Genomic DNA, 27,944 nt, shown 5'->3' with positions numbered 1-27,944 from the left:
CTAGGCTATTGAAGCTCGTTAGTTGCCTCGAGGCTCGTGGTTTACATTCTGTCCAGTCGCTTTCATATGTCGTGTTTTGCTTCACAAGCTTATCCTTGTATCTGGCGGCGACAATCTGCCGATGATACATTGATTGACCCATCGACCTTCTTCTTTCTCTGCTCCCTGTTATTACGACACTCTTTTCTGATGGATGATTCCCCCTCTGCCCCTCCCCCTTGGCATGTTGTTATAAAAGCTCCCCTTGGCTGAGTTTTGCTTTTGCCATGTTCCTTTGGATTCTTACAGCCGTTTCGGGTAGCCACTTACTGCCGCTGTCACAATTCCTGCACTCTCTTCCCCCGTTTTTCCCTCAGACGTGTCACATCCCTGTCATCAGGTGTATTATAAGTGTCCTCTAGTCTTGCTTGATTGCCATTGCTGAGAACTTACCTTCCAACCCTAGACTGGTTGATATAACATAAAACGACGCACCTCGACCTTCAGCAGTCAAGCAAGCAGACAGATACTCAAACTGCAAATTACAAGTTTATCGCACCGATACTGCGACGGCTGCCATCTTTATCGAATCGGTTGATAACTCTTTAAAGGTCATCTCGTCCCAACCTAGGTCCAGCCGAGCCCAGCCCGATTCAGTCTGGCCCCGGAGCTTGACGATCTTGCTTTCGGTTCACGCCAGTTCTAGAACACCGAACCAACTTGACAACCACCACATTACGCACCGCCCTTGTTGGTATTTCGCTTCTTGGTGTGTCGAGACTTTAAATCAGTCAAAAACAAAATCGTGGTCTTTCCCTGGTCGTTTTCCTTCGAATCCTGGTTCCTATCACTTCAAGCAAACAGTTGTCCAGAGAAGAGTCGTCTCTTGCCCTGCGTGCCTTTCCTCCTTAGCGGTTTCTTTCTACCATCTTTGTTTACCGATCTTGTTCTCTCCGCTTCCCCAAGACAAGAAAAAGCTCGAGCTAGCCGCCACGGCGCTTCCCAAACTCCTGGTCCTGGGACCAAACGTGGAAACTCAATTTCAGGCATCATAAACCCTGGACATCTTTGTTTGGCTCTAGTCTGCTCTCGCTGACTGACTCTGTCTCCCCTCTTGAGCTTTTTTATCCCCTCCTCGCAAAGCTCGATTTCCCACCACGCTTTTTGAGCTTGACTCAACATCTCGGCTCTGCCCGTGTTCTCCCAGCGTGTGCTAGTCTATCAAAGCGTCGCAACACACCTCAAAGCACTCATTGATCGACTTCAGATTGTGAATACAAAATATACATAGCTGCAACCGGCGCAGCAAACAGTTTCGACTTTTTGTGTCCCATTCTTCAATCTCTCATCAGTTACCTCTTCTCTCACGAGTTGTCAGCCAACAAACAACAAGGTCTCTCTTAGTGCCTCATCGTTCCCTCGCTCGGACATCGCTTCACAGACGCTCAGTCTCACCATCATCAGCAGAAACGATTTTTTCTTGTCGCTAGCCTGATATACGGTACCACAATATCCGACACTCGTCTTCTTCGATACGCGTCTGGTCGTCGCGTATCCTCCTCATCTTCTCACTTTTTTCCCTTTTTACCGCCATCATGCCACGACATTACCATTACCAGCCTAGGTATGACCAATGATAAAACTTTATGGAGTATTGCTAATTAATTCCCTTAGTCGCGAACTCCATGTGGTAGTGCTGGGAGCAGGTTCGTCAACATCCAGTCTCCATGCAATTCTTTTTCGCTCTATTTTACCTCTTTCCTTTCATGCAATTATGTCTGACTCGGTTGTTTCTCTTAGGCGGCGTGGGTAAAAGTTGCCTGACTGGTAAGTTGCCTGTTCCGTTCTCTCATCCCATGTTCTCTAAGTTGCTGCGCCTGCGTCCCACCGTTGCAATCCTACTCAAGAGATTCCCTGTTTGCCATTTTGTTGCACAAGGCTTACGCGAAAACAGCCCAGTTCGTCCACAATGAGTGGATCGAGAGCTATGATCCCACCATTGAAGATTCTTATCGCACTCAGCTCCAAGTTGATGTAAGTATTGTGCATGGCACAAGTGCCGCTTCTTGACACTCCAACTGACTCGTTCGGTCTAGGGACGTCAAGTTATTCTAGAAATGTGAGTTTGCGCCTTCGTTGTCTCACACTTCAGTCCATATTTGGCCAAGAGCCGTAACTGACTCAACCTCTAGCCTCGATACTGCGGGGACTGAACAGTTCGGTAGGTTCTCTATTGCTCAACAGCATTTGCCCCATGATCCTTGTACTGATAATAATGGTACAGTCGCTATGAGGGACCTGTACATGAAAACCGGTCAGGGATTCCTTCTGGTGTTTAGCATTACATCGTCGTCCTCATTGAGCGAACTGGCGGGTTTGCGCGAAGAAATTATCCGAATAAAAGACGATGAAAATGTTCCACTCGTCATTGTTGGTAACAAGGCAGATCTGGAAGAGAACCGTGCCGTAGCTCGAGCCAAGGGCTTCTCCATTTCGCAACGATGGGGCGCACCCTACTATGAGGCTAGCGCGAGGACGAGGAGTGAGTCGATCCGCCCGCCCGTCGCTCTTATGCATGGGTTTCCGCCGCATTGGGACTAATAGAATCAAGCCAATGTCGATGAGGTCTTTATCGATCTCTGTAGACAAATGCTACGCAAAGAGGATGAACAAAACGCGAACGACGGTCCCAATGACGACTACAAGTATGACAACGGTCGAAGTTCTCACAGACGCCAACGTCGCCGCCGAAAGAAGGATTCACCGCGATGTGCGATCCTTTAAAACTTACCATCACCGTTCTTAGATTGATGACCACTGGCTGGCATCCGTACATTGGAATCTTTCACTTCTTATCTTGATGGTCAAGAGACCAGGAATTATTTATTGTTTCTTTTTTTTTTCCAACTACCCACACAACCCAGCATGTATTACTTGGATTACGACGATTGATAGGAAATTGACCAAGGAAAGGTCTATGGAAGGACGAAGCACACAAGAGGCCTCACGGCCTTGCACGAAATGAAACGACATTGGAGAAGAAATTGACCGCTGGACGGAGCGGTAGAATCAGATCGCATGTTTGAAACGATACTGGGGCGAACAGATGACAGGACGCATCACATCAAATCGAATACGGCACATGTTTGAATCAAGCGACGGGTGTCGAAGGTCAATAGGGACCCTCTCTGTATATGTGCACATTACGGCGTCAGTGGCGTTGGATATATATGACCTGGGATAAGGTCTCCATATGTTGATTATTTCAGGGGTTGGTTGATATGGACATTGATTCAGGTTCGCTCGACGTTGAGAGATGAAACGGACAGGCATTGACACAGGGAAATGTCTCTTGACATAAAAGCGAGAACTGGTGGGGATAGTGAGCAATGCTGATTCGAGTACAAACTACTATTCACCATGATATTGATGATTATTAATCCAGTCACATTCTCGCGCTGTTCTGTCTCAGAAGCCCTGATCAACGCCAAACCTCTGCCCTGACGTATTTCTCCATATCTTGGATCGGGCAACTAACGATATGCAACTAAAGGACCTGCATGGATTGCTTGCTGTGTTTGGACTCACCAACAGTCCACCCATACATTCAGATAATATCCATAGGTATACCCTGCCATTTGCTATCTACATTTATTGCAATATCTATGATGGGCCCTGGTAATATGTACCTTTTTGTGTGTACTTTGCTCGTGCCAACTCGCAGGATCCAACATCAATCTGTGTATTCACCATACACCCAGAACAACTGCCAACAAACCAGCAAAGAGGGATCTTGAGATGTTTCCCCAAGATTACTCAAAACAATCGTTAAACGTCGCCACCATCATCATCGGCCGCGACCTATCACTTACTTGCGACGAAGCATGCTCCAGATGTCAGTGAAGACACCAAACCATCCCTTGACCCTTTCGGCAGCATTCAACAATAGAATGTACCTCTTCACGAATGCGTCGGTGTTGTCGTAGTCCCCAGCATAACACTCCCACACAGCTCGGCCTTGTCCGTTGTTCTCATGTCCCTGGACGATCATGAGGTCGTCATCGTCCTCGACGCCCTCGACACCAGCCGATTTGAGCTTGGGACCAACGCAGAGAGCACGACCGGCAATCTCTTCGTCAGCAATGAGGCGCGTAGCAGCGTCAATGACATCCTCGATCCTGGCTCCGCCTGCAGTGCCAGAGAGGAAGGCTACTTCGACGGGTAGCTTGAGCATGTTGGACTTTGAGACGTAGTAGGGCGTTATCATATTCACACGGACACCGCTCCGGAAAGACGTCGCACGGAGAGTGCGGAAAAGACCAAGGATGGCATGCTTGCTCATCGTGTACATGGTCTGAGTGGGGAAGGGGCAAAGGGAAGCGAGTGAGCCGACCAGAAGAAGGCAGCGATCACGAGGGGAGGATCCGTTCTGAGGCAACCAGTAGAGGGCGAGGTGAGTGGTGTAGGCAGCACCGGTGATGTTGACATCGAATTGTTTCGTGTTGGGCTTGGGCAAACGGCCATTCTTGAGAACAGGCTCCTCGAACTGGATAGAAACGTCGGGGAGAATGATGCCCGCGTTGGGGACAACGATGTCGATTCCACCATGAGGGCTAACATGAACAGCCGTCTCAAACAGACTAACCTGAGACTCCCAATCGGTGACATCGCAGTGTTGAAAGGCAAAAGCCGAGTCGGGATATTGAGTTGTGAGTGAAGCTACGAGCTCCTCGCCAGCTGCATCGGCAACATCGCCAATGATGATATTCGCCCCGTGGGAAGCCCACTCGCGGACCATGAAAGATCCCAGTCCATTGGCACCTCCAGTGATGACAATTGTCTTGCCCTTGAGAGTTGAAGCGTCGTAGGGCTTGCTCACATCGACGGGCGGAGACTGGCGGATGAGGCCCTTGATATCGTTTGTGGGCTGCATTTTTGGATGATCTGGTGGCTTAATGTAGGTATTGTCAGAAAGTGGGTGATCCTTTCGGCAGATGAGATAGTACCCAAGAATAGAATATCTACCTAGTTACCTAGTTGCAGCAAGAAGAGAGTGAGTGTGAGTGTCGAATACGATTTGCTAGCCCTGTCAAATCAGGCGTAGTATCCGTAGTATTTGTTTAGCTTTAGCTGGGAGGCCGAAAGCCGTTTGGCCAAAAAGAATCCTTCCGGTGGAGTTGTGACCTAGCTGAACCTCTTTTATAAGGACTTGTCGGATTGCCGGGCTCTCTTCTTTCTTGACAGGCTTAGCTTGCTCTAGCGGGGCTGATCTGTGAAGTTGATATACCCACTCTAAACGTTGGCAATGATTGTGAAGAGTGTTTGTAACTAGAGAGAGACAAAGGACTCGAGACTACAGATGTTTTTATGCGAAAGGAAAACAGTCGGATTATAAGGCTAAACTCGTTGTATTTATCCTCTAGAGATCCCTGCTCTTCTCTGCATTCAATGCTGTGCTGTGCTGTGCTGTGATGTTACTGTCTACCTATGGCAGTGACAGGCATTGCACGCAAAAGACAAACTTGGCAGTGAAATGTGTAAATATCAACCTCATTATGTATATCCAGCTGGAAGTCATGGGGGATGTCTTGAAAGAATCCGTCGCCTTATAGCTCTTGAGCCAGAGCCCCATGATATTGATATCCACAAGGCCAGCAACATGAAAAAGGTGGAACGAGAGTTAATAAAGTGCAACCCAGAGAAAGGGTGCCAGTGGACTAGCGCAATACGTCGAAATGGGTTCCTCTCATCCCTTTCGATACTTAACCGCGGCTACGCGGAAATATGTTCCCTGTATCATCGAGAACGGTTGTCTCGGTGCCTCAGAATACGACAAGGATCAGGCTTTAGAATGAGACTCTTGTCTTGTCAGCGGCGTTTTTATAAAGGGATGAAAACGAGTCACATGAAAGAAAAAGGCTGACGAGGGGAGTCGATCACTTTAATCAGTAGGTACAAACGAAGCCCGCTGCTTGTGCATATCCGGATCGGAAAGCCATGATAAAGGTTTTCCTTTTGTTTTCCCGCCATTGCCTGTTCAAGGTCCAAAAGAAAGTTGACGAATGCACTCAAGAGAGAGCGCGGCGCCTCCCAAGAAGATAAGGTATCATACCAGTACCTGTATATATGTATGTACATACAGTACTAGGCGGCATCTGGTTTGTGAAATGATGCCCGGGAAGTGACGGGCTGCAGAGGCCAGCCTCCAACAGGCTGGGATACTGGGCGGACCCTGTCCACTGAACTTAGATGTCGCGCCAGGAAACCCTTGCGACGTCGGGCGTGGCAGGGGTTAGTTGACTCTTCCAGGGCGATCAAGGGACAAGACAACTTGTCATTGAGAGAAACAGGTTTAATATCCCCTTCCCACCAAGTCTGAGACATGGCAATGTCCGTGCCCTCACGAAGCAGTAGGCGACATCTGTCATAAAGCAAAAAAAGAAGAAAAAGAAACAAAGAAAAATGGCTGCTGATGTTGGCGACAGGATGAGTGTAAACCTAAGGGCCTTTCGAGTCGAGGATCTGACCCTGTTGTTGTTGTTGTTGTTGTTGTTGTACCTGAGAACATCGTGTCTAGCCACAACCCAGAACTCACGTGGTGCCCGTTGGACTGTAAAGTGGCTCTAATAATTAAGTGATCGTCCAAAAGTGCGCGCGATTGTGCCTAACTGAAATGTGATGGCGCCCTAACAAGCGAAGCCGGGCGTTGGTCTATTCGGCATCTAGATATAACTACGGAGTACTCATCCAGTTGCACGCTCACAACGCATCTCTCCAGCTAAATACTTCTATGATGAATAAAAAGGTCGTCCGGTCATCAATTCTGCAACATGGCGCGTAGTCTTCTCTGCCTTCAAACCCATTACATCCTGCACTGCGAAGTGGACAATACCTAGGTAGTTAGTTATGTGCCACCGCGAGGCTCTCGTCACACACGCCTCCGGTTAGGCCAATCAAGAAGTTTCTGGTGTAGGGGTGCAAAATCCTACTGTTCAGACCTTTCTAGAGGCAGCGCGGGTTGGTAAAGTCCAATCGGAGGTCCTGATTAACGACTAAAATCGAGTTAACAGATGGACGACGATGCAACCTAGGGTCGTTTATCCGGCAGCACGGGGCACCAGCAAGAAGGTTGACTTCTGAGCAGCATCTTGCTTGATAATAGAGTTGTACATAACTCACACTCACACTCATAGTTCTATGTTTTGTATTTGGTAATTTTGGTATGCAATTCTGTTTGATGAGCAAGCAACAAAATAAATGTCTTTACCAAAGGTAGCGCGAAAGACCTTTCCAACCCAGGGACATGGAAACCTGCATTTATTTAATACACCATCGTTGCTGCTGGAGTCTTGCCGTTATTGCCAAGTTTCTATGACGGTCGTAAGCACACCAACCATCAGCCCATTCCAATGGTATCTCGAGGATTGCTTTTGACGGTGGACCATGCTGTAGCATTAGGAGGAGTATCGAGGTAGAAGTGTAAGGATGACGATGAATCGACGAGGCTCTGCGTCTCTATTACCCACAACCCTAAATAGTGACAGCAAGCCCCCAGCGCATTGAACGAGTGAGCAGTACACTGTGAGGACAGTCAACTCATGTTGTGATATGGACATGGGCCTGCCAGGTTATCGGCGGCCGAAAAGTGAAAAGTAAACATTCGAAGATGAGAACAGGGGCTACGGAACAACATAGGTTTCACCAAACAAGTACAAACGAAACCGGCTCCAGTCATATTTGCCAGGTTGTGTTGCGTATACTATCTATGTATGTTGTTTATAGTAACCAAGAGTTTCTCGAGGCTACCATCCTTCCATGGTCCACTGCGCGCTGATCAAACGCTTCTGCTTCCTGTCATCTTTGCGTACAGCAGGAATCAGATAGTTGGACCCAAGGCACAATGGTATGCCAATGCCCACTGTTCGTTTCTAATCTGCATCGACATATTTCACGTCTCTGAGTTCATGGACAGGCGAAATATCGGTAACTTCTTTCCAGGTGTTTTGTCACCTTACTCTGCCTTGACCATGTCTGATGGGGAAGAGCGAGACATGTCTGCCAATCTTCACACCAAAAAGCAAGCTTGTGTGTTCAGTTGGTGTAGCTGTCCAATTAATGACTGAGTCGTCATATCTGTTGTTGTTCTACACAAACACATGAACAGACTCCAAACCCTGAAAGCACAAAAGTCCGAGATCTTGGGTTATGGTGTCCTCGATCGGGATGGTTTTGCCTACATAAATGGGAGGAGTCTTTAGCACCGTTGTGTTAGTGAGTTGTGCACTTGTTGGTGTTGGCGTGCTTGTTGCTCGATGGCACAGGACAACCACCCGGTTGACAGGATCCGTCAGGGGGGAAAGTGTGTATGAATCTATGGGAGGTAGTGGTCTCGGTTACCCCTGCCAACAGGCTGCATGACTGGCTCACCGGCTGTGTACCCCTCCCGCCCGCGGCCATAGCTCTGGGTGGATTAGTACGCAGTACATCTAGTTAATAAAGAGTGAGAGCTTGTTGACAAGCAAGCTTTGGGTGCAACAAAAAAAAAGTTCTCCATGTCGAGAGGTCAGGTATCCGGGATATATGGAGGGTAAAGACGTGGCTCCTGTCGGGATAGGACGCCCCAGAAGGTAGGGCACCTCGGAGAGCGATTGTTCGTATGCTGATTGCTTGACGGACAGACATATCGGTCGGTCAGAGCTCGTAGGTTTCACATCATCAGATGCAAGCTTTGGTTTGGTAACAAGCAGTAACTAGGTATTCCTTCCTGCCTACCTGTTGTGTTGACATGGTCTCACTCTCACCTCACCACAAGAAGACAAGACTCTCGGACAAGAATCAGCTTGGGTTTGCAATGTAGCACAAGGTTTGTTACAAACCCATTTGAGGTGCATATTGACTTAGGCCATTTCCAGCCAGGCTCGCAGGTAGTGTGACTGTGGCTGCTGTATCGCGTTCTCAGATGTACGGTATTGTAGAGCAACCCAACCTGGGACCCAAGTACTGTACATAGGTGGATTGGTAAACAAAGTGCAGCAATGACGACAAAAGTATGAGAATATGTACTAACGAGTAGCACACCAAACATCTTTTCCTCGACCCTGATGATCTGTATGTTGGGGGACAGGGTTGAATTAAAGTCTTAATTCACGCCTGGACCCTTGGACTTGGGTTTCAGGCTGAAGCGCAGTCGCGTCACCTCCCGCCCGTGTTTGGGGAACTTACATATGCACTCACGGATAGACACATTTACGACCAAGCCAGTAAGTATTGCTTTGGGGGGGGAAAGGATAGAAAGACAGACATCAATAAATAAAGAAACCTCGTCTCGGATTACAAATTACTTGTAATTATTCTATTATCTTGTTGTTATGATGTATTGTTTATTTGACGCTTATACATAGTACTTATCTACAGTACCTACTACTATGTACAGGTAGTCTAGATGACCTAGGTTGCTCTCTTGAGTGGGGAAAGCTGGAGCCAGCCATTCTCATTCTGACCATCTCAGCAATCTTTTTTTAATCTCAGATCTTCTGACCTATTTCTTGGTTTGCAGCCTTATTATCATCTTACCCAATGCAAGATCAACAAGATTACCTACCATTGGGTGAGCGCAGTTTACTTTGGACAATGTTGCACTATGACAAGTGACCAGACTTTATGTTCTTGAAGCCACTGAAAGAAAGAAAAAAAGAAAAGCCCGTGTATGATAACACGTCAGGCTGCTCAAGTTCAGCAAACCCTTCTTTTTACCGAATGATTCAATGTTTACCTGGGTACCTACCTAGCTTTTGCTTTTTGTTTGCAAAGCTAATAGCAAGCCATCTATTTCTGCCTACTACCTATACCTACATACTAGCCCATTATTACATCACCTGCCCCTCGCGTCCGTGTTGGTAATTTATCGCTTCTCTGGTTCGCCTTTAGGCGCTGCACTTCCTGGCTTCCCCTCTAGCCCTCCCCCCTCCAACAGCTGTTTAGTCGGCATTTTGCTTCTTTGATGCTGGTTGTTGCTTCTTAGCGTCAGTCTTTTCATCTTTAGCGTCTAATACTGTCTTCAATTCTCAAGCAGTCATCTTGCTAGGCTAGGTTATCCCCCAGACAGGCACGCTACCCAAAGACCAAGCAAGTCCCCTCCCATTGTACCAACAGAAGAAGCGGGACTGTCTTTTGTTTTAACTTTGCACCACTCCCATGCGATCGAGCTCCGATTGGTACGATAGCCTTAAACGACTTGACGCCAAAATTGCGTCCACCCCTTGTACAAGCCGAGCGAGCTGTTCCCACTCCCCCCATACCCAAACCCATACCCATACCCATACCCATAAGCCGCTCTGTGCGCTGCTCTCATGGTGGTAAAGGTTGCTTCCCCGTAGGAGATGCAATTCTGTCTATTGTCCCCGGCAAGGTCGAGAAAAAGGTTCATGGAAAAGTCAACTGCTTCCTTTCGTTTTTTAGACGCGCCATATTGCTACGTGTTATCAATACACGCCGAGAGCTGGTCGACCGCCTCCCGTAGAAGCCCGCCTGGGTTCACTTAAACTTTGTCGTCCTCTCGGTAGGTATATTAAGCAGTCATCAACACCTCCCCCGCATCCCGAGTTCCTAGTCCCTAAAACACACACTCTGTTTAATGTGTCCGCAACATCGCGATCACTCACTGTATGTCATCGATTGATCGTATAGACCCTGATAATAGAAGCTAACTCAGCTGTGTATCAAGCACGTAAATCAAGGCTGAAACAAACACGTTGGTCATCATCATACATGCATCTAGGCTACTTGCTAGACTAGCATTCATTCTGTTATCTCTACAGACTTTGAGTGAGAGCCTGATCTTCCCCTCGAGGGCCGACGTATCACCGCCAGAGCCGAACTACTTTCTCTGGTGCATTAATCAACAATAACATTAGTACTCGAGACCCAGCGAAGGTCTTTGAAAGCTACCTACTCGACTTAGTAGTCATCCCAGCAATCCCCGCTATACCTCTTTGGTATAAGCTCTCCTGAACCCCTTGGCCCCCGGACTGATCCCCGGAGACGCATTCACTAGCAAGAAGCCCGTGTCTCTCCAACACACACAGACGAAACGCATACAATTACAAAGTGCCCAGCCCAGCCCAGCCAGAACCCAGCCCAGCCCAGGAACAACAGGGACAGGCCCCGATTTACTCCATCGATCCAAGAACTTGGAAGCAACCCAAGATACGGAATCGATCCTCAACGCCCGGACCAAGCACCAAGCACGAAACAGAGGAGCAAAGCATAATAACAAGCTGAAAGTGAATTAATTATTTACTACCCAGGCGTGATACCAAAACCAAACCTCTTACGCCCGTGCCGCACTGACGATTCTAACTCTCACGGCCGTTACTCTTTCCCCCTCCGCTGCCACCCTCTAAGTTCTTACTTCAAACATCTGAATCTCAAAGGCAAGTAAAAGTGTGAACCAGTTCCATTATCTAGGTAGGTAGGTAGGCATGTCCATCACACACACACACATATTCACCTCGCCCTCCCTCCCTCCTCCACACCAACTGTTCATTTCATTTCATTTCATTTCATTTCAATTCATTTCGTTCCATATCCCCGTTCCCCTTCTTCATTCCCATCATCGATATTATTCTACCACCCTCCTTCATAAGAAACAGGAGCCGAGCATCCACACACACACACACACAGGTTGCTTGCATATGTACTCTCTCTGCTATACATGCACAAGGTTGCCTTTGCTTGCGCGCTCTTTTGGGGCCCCAGAATAAGTAATTCCTGCTATCGCTATCATCTCTAGGGGGGGGTTCCGCCTGTCCCGTCGCCTCATTGTTACTGCTACGCACCGAGGCCCTGTTCTATGCACTCATTATTCATTCTTCTTTCATTCCCGTCTCCCCTCTTTACGCAAGGTGTTTGATACTCCCTCGTTTGATTCAGGTACCGAGTCCGATTCCCACGTTCTTTCCCTCAGCGCACCTCTTGTCACATACCAGCCATTTTGGCCTTTAGAACACCCATACCTCCCATCCCACCCTCTTCTCCCAACAGGCACTACCACTGCCACTACCGTTTCTACCCTACCTAGCGACTTCCTGCCGCTGACGGATGGGGAGTTTCTGGTGCCCCCTACATTAACTACAACGGCCCCCCTCCCTCATCTACCCAACATTGCATCTTGCACCACACCTGCTCGCTGCGACAAACTGTCTGTCGCACTCTTTTTCACGTCATTTCAACAGCGCATTTTGTCCGTTCCCCTGCTAACACTGCATCGCATACATAGGGAGTTTTTCTTCCTGTCCTCACAACAGCGATACACACATTCAATTGCTCCAAACCTGTCAATCGTCCGACTGCTCGTTGTCTGACATTGCTGCGCAACCATTTACCTCGATCTTCGCTTCACGTCCCCCACGGTCATCGGACACAATTGCGCCCAAATACCGGCGGCTTCCACACAATCAACATTTTCGCTGGTTGTTCCGCGTCCCAAGGCCCAATAGCGCGACTCGCTGTTCATTCTGCGATTGCGACCGCGACCGCGCTTTCCATCGCGACAACTGAGATTATAGTATCCTCTTCGCTGCCAGATCTTGGCGATTACCGCACTCACTTGACTTCACGTCGCATTGTCCCAGCTAAGCAGGTCTCACCCCGACACATGCAGCAAGGCAATAGGCAATGAAGGCTTATCGGACCGCACCAACACCCGACCCAGCAAGGATCGTATCTCCAACTGTCCAACATTCCGATCGCGCAAGTCCCTCTCCACCGTTTACTGGTTCAGCAAGTACCGGAGCCGCGGACACAGACTCATTATTTTCCACAAGTTCGGCAGCATCTACTGAGACGCTGCCAGCTATGACTATGACTAGCTATCTTCCCACAGGTCATGCTTTTAGGCCGAACAGAGCCCCAGGATCAACATACACTTCGACCATGCACGAGATTCCTCGATATGGAATGGCCGCGTTCTCAGGCTCTGCATCTCCTACAGTGTGCGTCAAGATTCGTTGCCTGCCGCTCAACACTACAGAGGAAAGCCTTAGACTGATGGCCGTTTTCTCGCCAGAACTCGTTGACGTAGAAGTACTCCCGGTGGAACAATCAGAAGACAGCGGGTTTCGTTCGGCTCACATGCGATTTCGATCAATGGAAGCAGCACAGCAGGCCAGGACTATGCTAGATGGCCGTCCCAACATCTCCAACAGTGCACAGATGATTGTCGAGATCAAGTCCGATGCCTCTCCATTCGCACAGCGATATTCCACTGATCCTTTGTCGGCGAACAATTCGGGTTCACCGGCGTCGGCTGCGTCAGCATCATCTACAATTGGACCAGGTCAAGCTTCAAGATTCAATGGTGGTTTCCACTCACTCGAGAGCCTCTCCCCTCAGACAAACCATGCCTACACTGGACACGAGCTTCCTAAACCGAACTCAAGTGTTGATTTCAAGAGCATGTTCTCCCCACAGTCTCCCATCGGCAACCATCTGAACGACCATGGTAGAATGACTGGAAAGGACCTCATCGCTAACGACTCTGTTGACGACGAAACGAGCAATCTCTTGAACGACCCTCTGGCGTATGCCGACATCAATAATACGGCACCTCAGCGCAGAGCCACTGCGCCTCAAATCCCTATCACTAGTATGGCTTCTCTCTCGCTGAACACGAGTAACATGCCACCATCAGCTCCCTCATCTTTGCCTCATTTCAACAGCGCCATGTCGGCCCAGCCAGGGCAAATGTCTCCCTTGGATAAGAGTGCCTTCAACCGTTACCAACCAACCCACGGTCGCCAAACCTTTCCGCCAGTGAATCCAGCCGATCAGAACCCCCCCTGCAATACCCTCTATGTTGGTAACCTTCCCGGTGACGCGTCCGAGGAGGAGCTTAAGCGCATTTTTGCGTTAGCACGTGGTTACAAACGTCTCTGTTTCCGAACCAAACAAAACGGGCCTATGTGTTTTGTTGAGTTTGACGACGTCACGTGTGCCACCAAGGCGCTCCACGAACTCTACGGAACAATGTTACACAACAGCACCAAAGGTGGGATTCGTCTCAGCTTCTCCAAAAACCCCCTTGGTGTTCGGTCTGGCCAGGCCCCTTCACACAGTACTTCGAACCCAATGAATGGACATGTACCCATGCCAGGCTCCACGAATGGTTTCGTGTCGGCAAACAGACCACCTCCTGGACTTGCTGCACCTCCAGGGCTCGGAACTGGCCGTTCTCATCACTATATCGCCCCGGGCCATAGTAACGGGGCCTTGAACAACATCGCAAATTATGGCTGGAATCCGCCCGCGTACGGCGACCACGATGACTCCAGGAAGAAAAGACCTGTGTTTCCTGGAAGCTACAATCCTCGCTACAGCAATTACATGCTTGGAAAGTAAGACCCTGGAAAAAAGACGAGGGCGCTTTTGGCAACCTTCGTCTGTTTTTGTTCCCCCCCTTTTTTTGTCTTCAGATTTTTTTTTATTACATCACTTGCAGCATCCGTCCGTTTATTTTACAACGATTCCCCTTTTCTGAACATATCTGCATTTGCATCGCTTACATAAATGGAGTTATCTTGGTTTTGTTTCTAGTGTTTTTTGTCCCTTCCGGCTGAGGTTCACCAGGCTTCATGGTGGCTTTGCCATCCTTTCAACAGAGCGCATACGCAGCTCGAAGCAACTGGATGTTCCTCTGCCTTTTTTGCTCCTCGAGCCAGGTCAATAGTCATTCGCCCACGTCTCGATATCTCGGTCTCGGTCACAGGCGCCTCAACCCGACAGACTACTCGCGACCTGGACTTTGCCGAATGTTTTCAAATTTGTTGTTGTTAATGTTTTTTGCTGGTTCACGGTCTATGGTCTCGCGAGATAACCAAGAGAAAAGAAGAAGAGAAAAATATACCCGAAAAAGTTGTCGTCTTTTACGACATGGAATGATTAGTTGAGAAAGCATTGCGACAGGATAAAACACCCTTTGCCACAGGAAGGCGGAATTTTCAGGGAACGCGAGGCTTCTGTCCGAATTCATTGAGTTCTTTCAAAGCTGGGAGTTTCTTTGGGCTATTCTGGAAAGGCAGGGGAATGTTGGAGCACGGAAGATACTGCAGCGGTCACACCGCGTCACATTTTGCATTCGGGAGGATTGGAGCATAGGACTTTTCCTCTCCAAGTGGATTAGACGACTTCACGAAGACAAGGGTTCATCATACGCATGCATACGAAGATACCATTAGCTGGCGATCCAGCAAATCGCCCATGCACGATGGCGGAGTTACGTTTTTCGGTCATTCAGAACGGAAGCTGGCGTCTGATCGTTTATCTCCTTTTTCAAGATGCCAAACATGCCTGGCCAAGAGTGTTTGTGCGGGGCAAAAACCTTCGCTCTGATCTAACGCTGGGCTGAGTCTTATCATGGTGTCACTCACATTTGAACGGAAAGGGATTGCATTGCATTGGATGGGATGTTATTGAATGGGAAAGGTTCTGATAGCGATATATCCACTAGGGCAGCACTCGGTACGGTGCAGGGAACAGGGCGTCTCTTGTCTGTTTGTCTGTTTGTTTGTTTGTTTGTTTGCCTCTTTTCTTTTCATTCTTTTTCTGGCATTACCCAACTGGTTTTCAAGGGATTCATTTTGGGATACCGTATCAACTTAAAATCCGGTAGCGCGTTTTGCTATAGCGTAGCTGCACATAGTTACATAGCGCAAAAATCTAACAAATGCACCCTATAACATCCTACTACTTCTTATTACAGGTACAGGTTATTGACTTGAAGAAGAAATACATGCTTATTTGCTGGTATTTACTTGTGCTGAATGACAACACGGCGCATTACGTTGTTGTTTCATAGTAGTAGGCATCCTTTGATAGCGCATGCATGGCTTCTTGTGCTGTGTGTTCAAGTATCAGTTCAAAGCAGTTGTTGGCTGAGGTGTTGGGCCTTGAGCCGCACCATGCTGTCCAATAAAGATCTCAGATAATATTCTGCAGAGGTAATACCTGTATGATCATGGAGTCTCAAGTCTATTGGTGTTTGCATTGCAGTTTCTCATCGATTGGGCGCGTCTCGTCAGCTTGACGTTGTAGCTATCACCGATGAGATACTAGACTAACATTCAAATTTGAAGCCGATGGTATCCACGCCAGCAAGAAGAATCATGGATGCATACACCTCGTCTATATCATGCGCTGAGTCCTAGACTCTTGATTGTTTGAGTATCGGCCAACATCACCGGTGAGGCTTATCCGTCTCGATGAGCCCGGCTGTTTAACCAATGGCTACGAGACATCCACGTAGGGGCGATAGCAAAATGCTGACAGGGTAGGGTTGTATCCATGTGGCTAGACTTCTTGATTATGCAAGTTAAAGTACAGTCGGCGCTTCAGTCTTGAGCCGAGGCGCCTGTGCTATGCCTGTCTGGTGGTTCGATAACTATATTGTGCATATAGTTGGCAGTGTTTATGTACGTAGGGTATGCCTGAGCTCGTGCTTGTGTCACGCACCCTTTTGCGTTTCTTTACACGCCCGGTAACCGGTGACGGGAGATTGTCCAGAGAAAGTGTTTACCGATATGCATCTGCCTTTGTTCAGTGCTTGGGGTTGATGGGGGGTTACTGTTACACTAAATGCTACACTCTGCGAAGGTAGGGTAAGGTAAGTAGGTCGAGGCAGAGCAAGGTAGGTAGCTTACCCACGTCGGCGGGCCGAGCCCTTGGACGGGTGGACGGGACGGGCACGAAATCTTGAAACCACGAGCCAGGGGATTGAATATGCTGTGTGACATGAAGGGTTGTCATTGGGAATAGCCGATATCTAGGTAGCAAAGGAGGGGCGTTGGATGTGACGACAGGGGGTGGGAAATTGGGAAATGTCTAAAAAGAGTCGTGTGCAGAAGGGGAATGGATCGTGTGGAAAGAGGTTATTGGGTAACTCTTGGGTACGGGGAAAGGGTCCGGTGAGTTGATAGATGACAAGGGTGAGATCCATTGCTGCAACTGGCATATTAATTAAGATCATGGATCAGATAACTTGTTGTTCCCCATGCAGACAGCAAAGTCCGAGGAGGGGTCATGCAGGTATGACAGATTTGGGATCAGACTCTGTAAGTAGCTATACGATTTGGGAATATACTGCATTTGATCAACTCAGGGATCAATCAGGCAGTGAAGATTGTCAACAAGGTCAAAAGGATAGACTAGTAATATGGTTATGTTGCGTCAATAAGGGGTTTGTCACATGTTTGTTTATCAAGAGACAATGCACTAGCCTAGGCCTTCACTTTCAAGCCCAAGTACAACGCCATCTAATTTAGTTGCACTTGAAGGGACATGAGTCTATTGGTGCGCGTTGTACAAGAGATAAGATGCCGTTCTGAGACCTCAAGACCCCATTGTGTTGTCATCATTCGCCCAGCTCATAGTCATGGTCGCCCAGAGGTCATGATACATGGGCTGCTGTCCCTCGGTGTTGGGGTTATGCGCAGGGAGCACATATTGAACGTCGAAACCAGCGTCCCACGCGGTTACGTAAGGTTGCATATCTTTATCAAACATGGGACACCCTTGATGTCCCAGAGGTTCGTCCAGAACTGGTGCTGTCAGTATGGCTACACGCCGGTTGTATTTCGTCTTGAGCACACGGAGTATAACTCGACTTGCAGAAAACACATCTACACGTTTGCTCGCCGGTGTAAGATCCTCAGGGCCCTCGGTCATGACCTCGAGGAACTCGCCGAAACGCAAATGTGAGCGTGCCCAGGCATGGTCCCAGTCCGGAACGTCAGCAATAGGAAATGAGAGACAAACTGCGAGTATGACGGATAGAATAAACTTTGTCCAGTCAACGCTGGTGAAGCATGTAAAGTTCTCGAGGTTCATGAGATGGTCGAAGAGAGTGCGGATGTTGTTCACACAGCGAACGAGGCGAGTTGGTGACGGGTTGGTGAAGCTAGGCTTTTTTGTGTTGATACGGGCGAGATAGAATATGGAGCCACCTTGGAGGAAGATGTCAAAGAAAAGAGAGGCAAGTTTCACGGGTGCTGGATGTTGTTAGAATGATACACAAAACAAGCTGGATATAGCTTACCAGAGCGCGAAAGATGTGGCACCATAGCTTCTTTCATCTCTCTATGCTGTGTCTCCAGCCCAAGAAGCATAAGCTGAACCTGCTGATTGACCTGAGGATCGTTGTCGCGTACAGAATTATTTGCCGTGTTCGTCATGCTTGCCAGCCTGGTGAGATAACTCAACGAAACATCCCCATCGACTTCGGCATGTCGTTGCAAAAGGTCGCAGCAGGTTTCTGTCCAGGTCGTCCACGCGGGAATTAGATTATCTTTCTTCTTGAACATGAACATGTAGCTGTCGGATTTGTGAGTGATCTGGTCCTGGTGCATTTCTTGGAGGACGTACTTTGACACGGCGTAGTAGTATGCCAGATACACCCGTAGCCGGTCGAGCTGCGCACTGCTCATTTCTCCAGGGATTGCGCTACCAAGATGGGCTGGCTCTTGGTCGAGTTCGAGATCAGTTACGAGATCACCGGCCATTCGATAGTATTGGAAGGCCTGTCTGTTCTTTGGTCTGAGATGGAATGGATACCTATAAATGTTAACAAAGTGAGGCGACGGGTATTGGAAGCGGACGCACCAAGCACAGTAGATCATAATGCCTTGTAGTAAGTCCATACTCCTTTCGCCGCCGGCGACAAACTTGAGGCCCAGAACTTTACGGAACTCTTCATCGTAGAGGGTGTGTCCTTGTAAAGTCCGCGACCCGGAAGCAGCAGCCAGAATAGCCAAGAGAACGAAAGGTTTCGTCGCAGCAAGACTGGCCACTGTCTCTTCGGGCATCAGAACAATGCAAGGGTAGTGAATCAGCATCCTTCTAAAGGAAGCCAACAATGACTCAGCAGAATCGAGGTTGAACTGAGGCTTTGCATGTAAAGATTGAATTGAATGCGTATGAGATGAAGAAGGTGTAGGGAAGCATGTGAGAGGCGAGTCTTCAAGGCTACCGAGATCTGTATCTCCATCCAAAGGGAACATCGAGTCCATGAATTGCGCATGAGTGTCGCGCAGATTATCAAAGTTGTCGTCCACCTCTGTTTGAGTAGAGACTTCAAAGTCAATAGTGAAAGTCTTTGAGGGTGCCGGGGGAGGTGGCGCAGGCGGTTGGTGAGTATCTATGGCGCTGGGGGATAATATCAGTCAACTATCTTCTTTTCCTTGTGACTACTGGCGATGCCTTACTGCTTTGTTCTTCGCCTTCGTGTTCGAGGTCCCATTCGTGATATGCATTCCTTCTTTGACTCCAAACACCTTTTTCACCACGACTTTGTCAGAATCGATTAATTAGGTGTGATTTTAGAAGGGAATTCTTACTTGCGACAGACCCCAGGTTGTTCACTTGGCTGGCATTTGATCTTTGCTGCGCGACATGCCTCGCAGGCTGTGGAGATTCTCTTGCGCGCAGGGCATGATTCAATTGGTGACGGTTCGCTTGCCATTTGTATTTGCAAGTGTAAGACGGTGGATAAATTCGAGTAATTAATTGGCCTATAGATGTATGCGACAAGTATTGGCCAAGAGATTGGTCGATTGATGTTGGATGCAGATGAGAAAGAATGTTGGCTTGAGAGTGAGATTCAATCGCCAAAAGTCTCCGGTGTAATGAGAAGCCGAATGAATCCTCAATCGCCGACGACCCTCGGATCTTACGGCCCACCAACCACCCACGTTGAGTCTGTCTTCTTCTGTGAACAATGCCAACAACAATGCGTAACATCTTTACATACATGCATGAGGCTTAACTACATGCTAGTCACATCATAGAGTATTGTAATCTTTCAGAGCCATATTATTCCCGTAAAACATAAGTACTGTTGATGCAATTAATCCCATGGCGAGGACCAACTTATCGATCCAAACCAAACTCTCATACAAGACTGGGCTCGTCTTGGACAAGGCATACCATCTATCATATAGTATTACAAACAATCTCACTCGACCAGCGAGAACTTCAACCCTGGGTTCCCCTCCTTCAATATCTTTTCAGCTGTTTCCCAGAGCGGTAACGCAAGATTGCTGACCTCATAACCAGCAATCGATGTCATGTGTTTGCCTTCTCTGTGTCTCCCAATGTTCGGCTTTGCGCATTCAATTGAGCAGTATACCGCAACTTTCCCATCACCCTCTACCGACCCTTGTTCTCTAATGTCGCACTGGTCGATGCAATCCTTGCACACCACAGCCTTTGATGTTGTGCCTTCACCCGTCTCTGTGTCTTCGTAGTCGTATTGCACACATCTGTCTCCCGCCTCGCAGTCATGCTCCTTATCAACATGGTCGTTCTGGCAAAGTTAGCCTCTCATCTGAATACACATATGCCTCAACACTTACAAAGCCCTTGTCTAAGCATTCATCCGAGCAGTAAACAGTCATCCTTTGTCGGCCACCGAGTTGGACAAGTGCTTGGCAAAGTGGACATGAAAGGACATTCTTCGGGTCTATCGGCTTTGTACAAACAGTGCATTGCGGTAGCTCATACAAGTAATCAGAGATGGCTGGCGTCTGAATTGCTTGGGCTCGACTCTTATTCTGCAGCCTGTTCTGTTCAAAGGCCATCTTTGCCCTGCGCAGCTCATCAAGGCGGCTCCTGTGGGTATCCCGTTGCGGTTCCGTCGTGAGACTCGCTTTGAGATCTTGAGCGATGCGGTCGATGACTTGCTCAATTGACATGGCGTCGCTTGCCTCGTATGCTTCCAGGTACGGCTGTGCGTTCTCTACAACTTCTCCTGTTTTTGAATCCTTGAAGAAGAAAGTGATATAAAGCTGCTTTAAAGCTGCGGCATCATTCCTGACAGTTGCAATCTTGTCTGTCAGCGAATCCACATCGGCTTCCCAGTTAGCTGGCTTTCCAACACCCTCCCAGATTCTCTCGATGAGTTCCTCCCGTCTCTTGACAGGGTCGTCCAACATTGCTCTCAGCTCGTCGGGGTCCGCTCCACTGTTTCCTGTCGAGAGGAAGCGTGGGTACATGCGCAGAACCCAGCGATACCACGCCTCCTTTTCTGATGCGATGCTGTCCTCAATGGTCTTCAGGTCCATTTTCTTGTGGTCCTTGACGTCGGTGAACAAAACATCAAGCTCGTTCAGGAACGCTCTTCGCTGTGAGAACCACTCCCTGCCCTCGGCGTCGCAATAACGGGCGCGCATTCTGTCGAGAACTTTGGGGAAGCATTTTTCACAGTTCACCACGCTTCGTTTTCCGCACTCTTCCAGACATGTTTTCTTTATGGTGTCTACCTCGTCGGCGCATTGTTGTCTGTGGATCCTGGCGGCGCTGAGCTCTGTCCAGTGTTCAGGCAGAGCAACTCTCCCGTTTGTGCCCATTTCCCAGTAGCGGAAGCCTCGGTTTATGATTCAGTCTCGTTAGTATAGATGAATGCCCTTGGCTCGAGAATATCGTGACACGATAGTGTTTAAGTCAGGAGGTTGGTAAGAGATGGAAAGTGTTGGGAAAGCTTGAGTGATCAAAAGCGCAAGTATGTAGATATCGATTAAAGTGTAAAGATTAGTGCAGACGTATGAGATCTAGCTCACTTATTCGTTCTTGTTGTTTGTCTATTGTTGATGAGATGAGATGAGATGAGATGAGATGAGAAGCAGGGGTGGAAGACCTCGAGTCTTGAGATCTCGACCAGTCGAGTTTCACCGAGGTTTATGCGATTAGAATGCTCCTACCCAAGTATAAGTGTATCAGTGGCAGGCTTGATGGGGTAGTATTTCCTAGAAAGCAGCAGGCAAATGCCGTGTGTTGAATGGCTTGTAAAAGAAGTGAAATTGCACCAAGCATGGTCTCTCTCAAAGGTATAAGACTACCTAGGTAGGTATGTCCCTCGTAGGTACGTACTTTAGTACTTACACTGCATCCACCCATCCATACAACAAAACCATATCACAAACAAATACTACCAACGCATCCATTCATTTCTCTTTTCTCAGTAACGTCAATCATGAAAATATCACAAAATCTCTTTATGCCTTTACTTTCCAAGACATCAATTGTGTGATTGTCTCTGTTCTGTCACTGACTTCTTATGCATATAACGAGGTCCCACTTAAGCAGCTAATCTTATCAGGGAGTCGATCGGTCGCATCAACTTTCATCATTTCGCGATCAGCACCTCCAGCAGATAAACAGAAATAAATCAGTAAACAATGGTACATGCCATCCAATCCCATCGCAATATCCTTCACTTCTAACAAGATCAGGCCGACAAACTCAGAACCCAGCAAGAGCTCGAGCGCCTTCAGGCAAAGTACATCGGTACTGGTCACCCCGACACCACCAGTTGGGAATTTCGTACCAACATCCAGCGCGACACATACTCTTCCATCGCTGGCCACCGACCTCTGCTTTCCTATATCGCTCTGGCGGAGAACGAGCCCATCGCCAAGGTTCGCGCTCAGATGATCAGGGTATGCTTGACTGAACAACTTGATGGACAAACAACAACTAACAATCCTGCATAGAAAATGGTTCAGCCCTGCGGTCCTCCTCCTCCGCGCGAAGATTAGAACGTATATGATATAAGCGGCGACGTGAAAAGCATTCAATATTCGAAACTGGTTTGGCTTGGACATTCAGGATGGCGTCAAGGATTGATACCCCCGTGGAAGGGAGGATTTTAGACATACAATGCGACAGCTCGCCTTCATACTTTCCATGCATACAAACATAATTCGCTGAGCTGTATTGGGTATCATAAAGCCGACCTTACTCCTTGTTCCCTCGGTCTCATTCTTGCATTCGACTAGCTTCCGCGTCGGCCTCGTCGTCGTCATCGTTTTGTTGAGCCTGTCTGATATTCAGACTTGCGCGCAGCTTCTTTTCCATTTCTTCATCCCAGCTTTCGCCATAGATTTCGCGCGTCATACCCATCACACCGCCCAACCCGACTTCTTCCTTTCCTCGTGGCCCAACGTGCCATGTGATGATATGCTCACCATCCTGGCCTAGAGGCGGCCGCTCGACTCTTTTGATGACGTATCCTTGCCTTTCCATCTTTTTAAGGATAGCCTCTGTCTTGTCCATCGAGACGTTTTGATCGGCGTTCATGCGCTGGAGGTGACGTTTGAGCTTTTGTTCACTGAGCTCTCCATTACTGAGCGAGATGAGCGTGATGATCAGTGTGTAGAAACCTGCGTATGTAGCCTCGTCGTCCGGACTAGGTGTCTTTGAAGGTCCGAGAATTGCAGCGCTACGGTAGGCTTCCGGTAACGTGGAGGTGAGGATGTAGGAGCCAGAACCGAGCTTGGGCTGCGAATTGCTCTTCATAGCTATGCTTCATTAGTAGGAATCTAAACATGAAAGAGATTCGACATGCCTTGACGCTTCTCCTGCAGTGTGACCTTTTCTCTAACTGGCAGCTCTCGCATCTCCATGCCCCAAAACTCCCGTAGCTGTTTTTGCGCCAAGTCGAAAATACGCCTAAAAGAGCGACCTTGGTTTCCAAGGACTGGACCTTTGTCAGCTTAGGCCCAGCGTCCGAGAGCGGTTTCTTTTACCTCTTTCCTTAATACCATCTCTTCGGATGATAGTTCTTGAGAATTCGCAGGATATAACGTAACGGACCAGCTTCTTCGCTAGTTGTTCATCGGCGCTCTGCATCTGAGATCTGTCGCCGTCCATTTCAGCATCGCTGGGTTCTTGATCGTTGTCTTCACCCTCGTGATCAACTCTATTTCTTTGTCTAGGGCGGACATCTTCCTCTGATTCATCAGCCTCAGCCTGAGGTGGATTAGCTTGGTCGTTCCTGAACGAATCACTAGGGACTTACAGGTCGACGGCGTCTTTGTGTAGGCATGGCGGAAAGAGGGACCAAGATCAAATGCGGAGAATTACTCGGACACAATCAAATGATGCAAATGGAGTTGCAATGAAATTATGATTAAAAGACAATGAGGGGTGAATTAATATGGTTTGTTAAAAGGCTATACGCGGTTGTTCATCCATGAACGCGTCCAGACTTATCGGAGGACCACTTGCCGCTTATCGCTTAGTCGCTTATCGGATAAAATTTCCTTGAGCCTCTAATTCTCAGTTTTCAACAGGACCGATCGCATTGCCGCAATCTACTCCCTTGATGGGGGTCACTATTAATATTTTCTTTCTCGATGATTTCTAGAGCGGCTCAAGTACCGCGCATTTGCCTAGCATGCAGGTTCGGTCTGATAACGCAGCGCAGCGCCGGATTAGGCTTCCGAACAAATCCAGTCAGTGAAGGTCTCGGACGACGATTGTATACATCCGACATAGGAAACTTGAGGGGCACCAAAGTCGAACCTTTTGTTTCGAATAAAGACACGTCAGAGATCAACTCAGAAGAAAGGCTAGAAGAAAACGAGTCAACGGCAACGATACCATTCGCAGATGCGACTGGATCGAACAATAGCGACCCCGCCACCGAGATCGACTTTGAATCAACTTCAAACTCCCAAGAGAAGACAATCAGATCCGCACAAGCCGAGCTTGATGATATTTTGGACCTAGCATCGCCCTTGGCAAAGAAGAGAGACTATGGCCTCTTCCAGGTGCCCTCAAAGCAACCATCAAATTCTTTTGATCATGAACTGGACGATATATCAAACAAAGCAAAGCCAGACACACCTTCGCCGAGCAATTCAAGTGAGAAGGTCTCTGGGCCACTTGATCTACCCGAACGTTATACAATACCAGAACACGGTTTTGATGTGGGCAAATTTCAGCATGGAATGGCACCGCCAATAGAATCCCAGTTTGACATATCCGAGCTACCTGACCTCGACGATGGGCTGTCTGCGAGCCCCCAAGGTTCCAGGCACTGGCCAAAGCGAAGGTTACGCAATGCTCTCTTGCACGAAGAGCCACTCGGTGTTCCTTCTTTGGGACTTCCAGCCGATGCTATCATTATCAACAACCCAAATAAGACACGCATCGAAAGACCTCCTATCGTGATGGAAGAGGAAGAAGTTGCACCGGCAAATATCGACTGGGAAGTTCTGAATCCTAGCGAGAACATCGAGCCTGAGGTAGAGGAGATCAAGGCCAACATTGAAGAGTTCCGCCCTGATACGCGTATTCTCCGGTTGGCAGAGATAGGGACTCTGGTCGAATCTCTTCGCGACAGTTTTACTGTTATCCAATTAAGAGACTACCATCGCGACTGTGTGCCGGTGCAGGAGGAAGGCGAGATTGTGAGCTATACTTGGATCGAAGAGAGTGTCCCCTGGAAGTCTGTCAACTCAGCTCGAGTCCATGGTGCAGACAAGACAGCAATCGCCCAGAAAATTGTTTTCGACAAGTGGAGAGTCGAGGTTATGGAATACGAGAACGACCTCGGAAAAGCCTACGTTTGGATGGATCCGGATATCTTCCCTTTTCTCTTGTGTTTGTTATCCCAAAACTTGGACAAAAAAGTACAGTTACTGACAGATCATTCAGATGGCCCGAATAACATATCACGCTTACTATGGGTGTTGAGACGGGACTTTCTGGTGGGAGAAGACGAGAAGTTGACTTTGACCATTCAAGCGTCTCGACTCAACATCACTGCGAGAAAGTCGACAACTTACGGTGTCCTTGCCTACATGGATCAGTGCTTACAACAAATGCGCTCTCGAACCATCGATGTAGCCCCTTATCTCCCGGCCGGTGCAACCAGCCCGAGCCCGGCAGAGCTTAAGGAGCTTGGCCGCCTCACCAAGACTTCCATCAAACGTGTCAGAGAGGGCGAAAAACAGGTACGCTAGTTGATCTTTAAAGGAGGTTTCACCCACTGATTAATTGTTAGAAATACCGGGTCTCTTGGTTACCTGACTCTGATGAGGCCCCAGCCGGGACTGAAGATGTCGCCGATATAGTATTCCGCTTGATGGTTGGCCTCACGATCCCTGGCACCCACAAGGTTCTTCAGCGCATTCCCTCGAAAGGGGAAGATGAAGTCGGCGATCAGTTTGTCTCAGTTCGAAGACAGACTCGAGCCATGTCGTGGAGAGATAAGCTTGGTCGGTGGTTCAGGATTATTGACCCCGTCACCAAATCTTCATGTTCTACCAAAGAGTCCTCGCCCCTCGATCTGGCCTCTTCTGCAGATTTGCCTGAGTCAGAAATTCCCGACGCCAAAGACATTACTACAGCAACGTTTGGTCATGTCCTTCACTCAGAGCCTCAGGGTTCGATGAAGCTGCTCTCCCGCAAACGTCACATTCTATTACCATTCACCCCTCATCCCGCCGCCTTCTCTGCCCTAAAGCCTGACGACAACGATATACTGAAAGAGACTACGACCATTATCATGAACCTTGTGCCTCGTGAGGAACGCAAGAGAAGTCGGACCAGTGATGCACAGAATGGGGCTAAAGAGCCCGCAGTCCGCATCAAAATACCCGTCAATCCAGACGCTGACTTTGCAAATTTCTCCCTTCCTGATGATCTGACTGTCGAGTATTTTGCTTCCTGGCATGTGAACGATTTGTTATTACCGACTGAGGCTGTTGACGTCCGCCTACAACACGAACGCGTGGGATCTTTAAGTCTCACCAACCACGACATACAAAAGTTCCTCAAGGCGCTGCAATTCAACTTGGCTGAAGGTAAAATTCGAACGCCTGCTCAAGCCACACTCAGCGTCCCAAGGAATTGGCTAGACGGTGCTCGCACAGGTTCAGCCCTGGGAAAGAAAAAGGCGGTCCTTTACGATTTCCGAGGTACCGAGATTCATAAGACTGTGGAGATGTCATGGCGAGGCCACACATTACGCTACTCTAGCATCGAGGCGGGACAGCAAGGAGGCCAACGTCAGGAGATTACATTGAAGACCGGTTTACCGGGCGTGGGTCCTGTCAAGCTTGGTCCCCAGCAACGACAGAGCTTTTTGCAGTTGGTCGAGGACATGGCTACTGGGAAATGCTTCTCTTGGCATGACGGTCACAAGTCCATCAAGAGCCGCCAGTTGGAAGACTACAGTTACGACTTGCCCGAGACGGCGCTCACCGACGACATCATTGTTGAGGATATATTTGACGCAAAGGGTCGCCCCAAAATTGTCGAACGCGCTGTAAAGAAGCAAGCTCTTGCTGATGAAGGTGCCATCAAAGACAGTGTGCCCGAGAACAGCGACTCTACCACGAATACCGTCGATGTCTCACACGCTCAGAAGGCCGAACCCACGAACAGCAAGAAGAGCCCCGCCGCGACCGAGCGTGACAGAGTTCGCAACGATATAATGAACAAGTTCTTCGGGGCTAAAGAAACCAAGGTCGAACCTTCTACAACCAGTAACAAGAAGAAACCGAGCGCAGCCCGCAAGGCCAAGGTCACGGCACGCAAGTATACCGTTCCGGACCTGGAACAGCCAAAGACCAAGGTAGTAGCAGACCCGTTCTTAGCGCAGTTCGCCTCCCGCGCGACTAGCGGCAACAGAGTCACGGATCCAAATTCTACTCCCGGCTTCTTCGACACTCTTCCATCGGAGAAGAAGCCGAAGATTCTAAAGAAGACCAACAACAGCGGTAAAAGCGGCAGCAAGAAGAGAAAAGGAGGCAAAAAATCATAGATGGATGTACAACAGATCTCATGAGTCGACAAGGTCTACGAGAAGAGACAGCCTATCGAAGGAGGGAACCAAGTATCACAACAATGAATGCAAATGTTAAGGGGACATATGATTGGAAATACTGTTGCGACTATAGAGATGTCTTTGGGGTAGAGGATATGGTCTTTCTGTACAACATAAAAAAGCATGTGTATTATATGTAACAACACCATTATTAGACTTATAGAGGCTATGAATGTCACGAATGGTTACTACCAAACAACCACAGATGGGAAATCGTTAGAAACACCATTCACACAACAATTGAGTTAAGGTGCAACGGGAGAGGGCACGGCTTCACTAATAGCAACACAGACCATCTGAA

At 48.5% G+C, this 27,944-nt stretch overlaps 8 protein-coding genes across 8 annotated transcripts; 4 read left to right on the top strand and 4 right to left on the bottom strand.

Moving 5' to 3' along the window:
* Positions 1-1,574: 1,574 nt before the first annotated feature.
* RSR1 (Ras- protein rsr1) lies at positions 1,575-2,763 on the top strand (the record flags this gene model as incomplete). Its single annotated transcript, XM_044849490.1, has 8 exons — positions 1,575-1,603; positions 1,654-1,685; positions 1,780-1,806; positions 1,934-2,013; positions 2,076-2,098; positions 2,172-2,200; positions 2,264-2,521; positions 2,591-2,763. The coding sequence occupies 8 exons, from the start codon at positions 1,575-1,577 to the stop codon at positions 2,761-2,763; spliced, it is 651 nt and encodes a 216-aa protein (XP_044708200.1).
* Positions 2,764-3,847: 1,084 nt separating this feature from the next.
* Positions 3,848-4,912, bottom strand: FPOAC1_004954 (uncharacterized protein; the record flags this gene model as incomplete). The annotated part of the gene is made up of 1 exon (XM_044849489.1): positions 3,848-4,912. The coding sequence occupies one exon, from the start codon at positions 4,910-4,912 to the stop codon at positions 3,848-3,850; it is 1,065 nt and encodes a 354-aa protein (XP_044708199.1).
* A 7,742-nt stretch (positions 4,913-12,654) lies between these two features.
* Positions 12,655-14,376, top strand: FPOAC1_004953 (uncharacterized protein; the record flags this gene model as incomplete). The annotated part of the gene is made up of 1 exon (XM_044849488.1): positions 12,655-14,376. The coding sequence occupies one exon, from the start codon at positions 12,655-12,657 to the stop codon at positions 14,374-14,376; it is 1,722 nt and encodes a 573-aa protein (XP_044708198.1).
* Positions 14,377-17,361: 2,985 nt separating this feature from the next.
* On the bottom strand, positions 17,362-19,267 carry FPOAC1_004952 (uncharacterized protein; the record flags this gene model as incomplete). The annotated part of the gene is made up of 5 exons (XM_044849487.1): positions 17,362-18,020; positions 18,068-18,342; positions 18,394-18,582; positions 18,631-19,173; positions 19,233-19,267. 5 exons carry the CDS (start codon positions 19,265-19,267, stop codon positions 17,362-17,364), a joined length of 1,701 nt encoding a protein of 566 aa, XP_044708197.1.
* A 714-nt stretch (positions 19,268-19,981) lies between these two features.
* FPOAC1_004951 (uncharacterized protein) lies at positions 19,982-21,197 on the bottom strand (the record flags this gene model as incomplete). The annotated part of the gene is made up of 2 exons (XM_044849486.1): positions 19,982-20,332; positions 20,382-21,197. 2 exons carry the CDS (start codon positions 21,195-21,197, stop codon positions 19,982-19,984), a joined length of 1,167 nt encoding a protein of 388 aa, XP_044708196.1.
* A 1,005-nt stretch (positions 21,198-22,202) lies between these two features.
* On the top strand, positions 22,203-22,562 carry FPOAC1_004950 (uncharacterized protein; the record flags this gene model as incomplete). Its single annotated transcript, XM_044849485.1, has 3 exons — positions 22,203-22,205; positions 22,257-22,463; positions 22,518-22,562. The coding sequence occupies 3 exons, from the start codon at positions 22,203-22,205 to the stop codon at positions 22,560-22,562; spliced, it is 255 nt and encodes an 84-aa protein (XP_044708195.1).
* Positions 22,563-22,782: 220 nt separating this feature from the next.
* FPOAC1_004949 (uncharacterized protein) lies at positions 22,783-23,851 on the bottom strand (the record flags this gene model as incomplete). Its single annotated transcript, XM_044849484.1, has 4 exons — positions 22,783-23,314; positions 23,368-23,503; positions 23,553-23,775; positions 23,825-23,851. 4 exons carry the CDS (start codon positions 23,849-23,851, stop codon positions 22,783-22,785), a joined length of 918 nt encoding a protein of 305 aa, XP_044708194.1.
* A 310-nt stretch (positions 23,852-24,161) lies between these two features.
* Positions 24,162-27,580, top strand: FPOAC1_004948 (uncharacterized protein; the record flags this gene model as incomplete). The annotated part of the gene is made up of 3 exons (XM_044849483.1): positions 24,162-25,413; positions 25,468-25,766; positions 25,817-27,580. The coding sequence occupies 3 exons, from the start codon at positions 24,162-24,164 to the stop codon at positions 27,578-27,580; spliced, it is 3,315 nt and encodes a 1,104-aa protein (XP_044708193.1).
* Between the last annotated feature and the right edge of the window lie 364 nt (positions 27,581-27,944).

Source organism: Fusarium poae, chromosome 2 (assembly GCF_019609905.1).
Source record: "Fusarium poae strain DAOMC 252244 chromosome 2, whole genome shotgun sequence".
Taxonomy (NCBI): domain Eukaryota; kingdom Fungi; phylum Ascomycota; class Sordariomycetes; order Hypocreales; family Nectriaceae; genus Fusarium; species Fusarium poae.
This window is presented reverse-complemented; position numbering and strand designations above follow the sequence as displayed.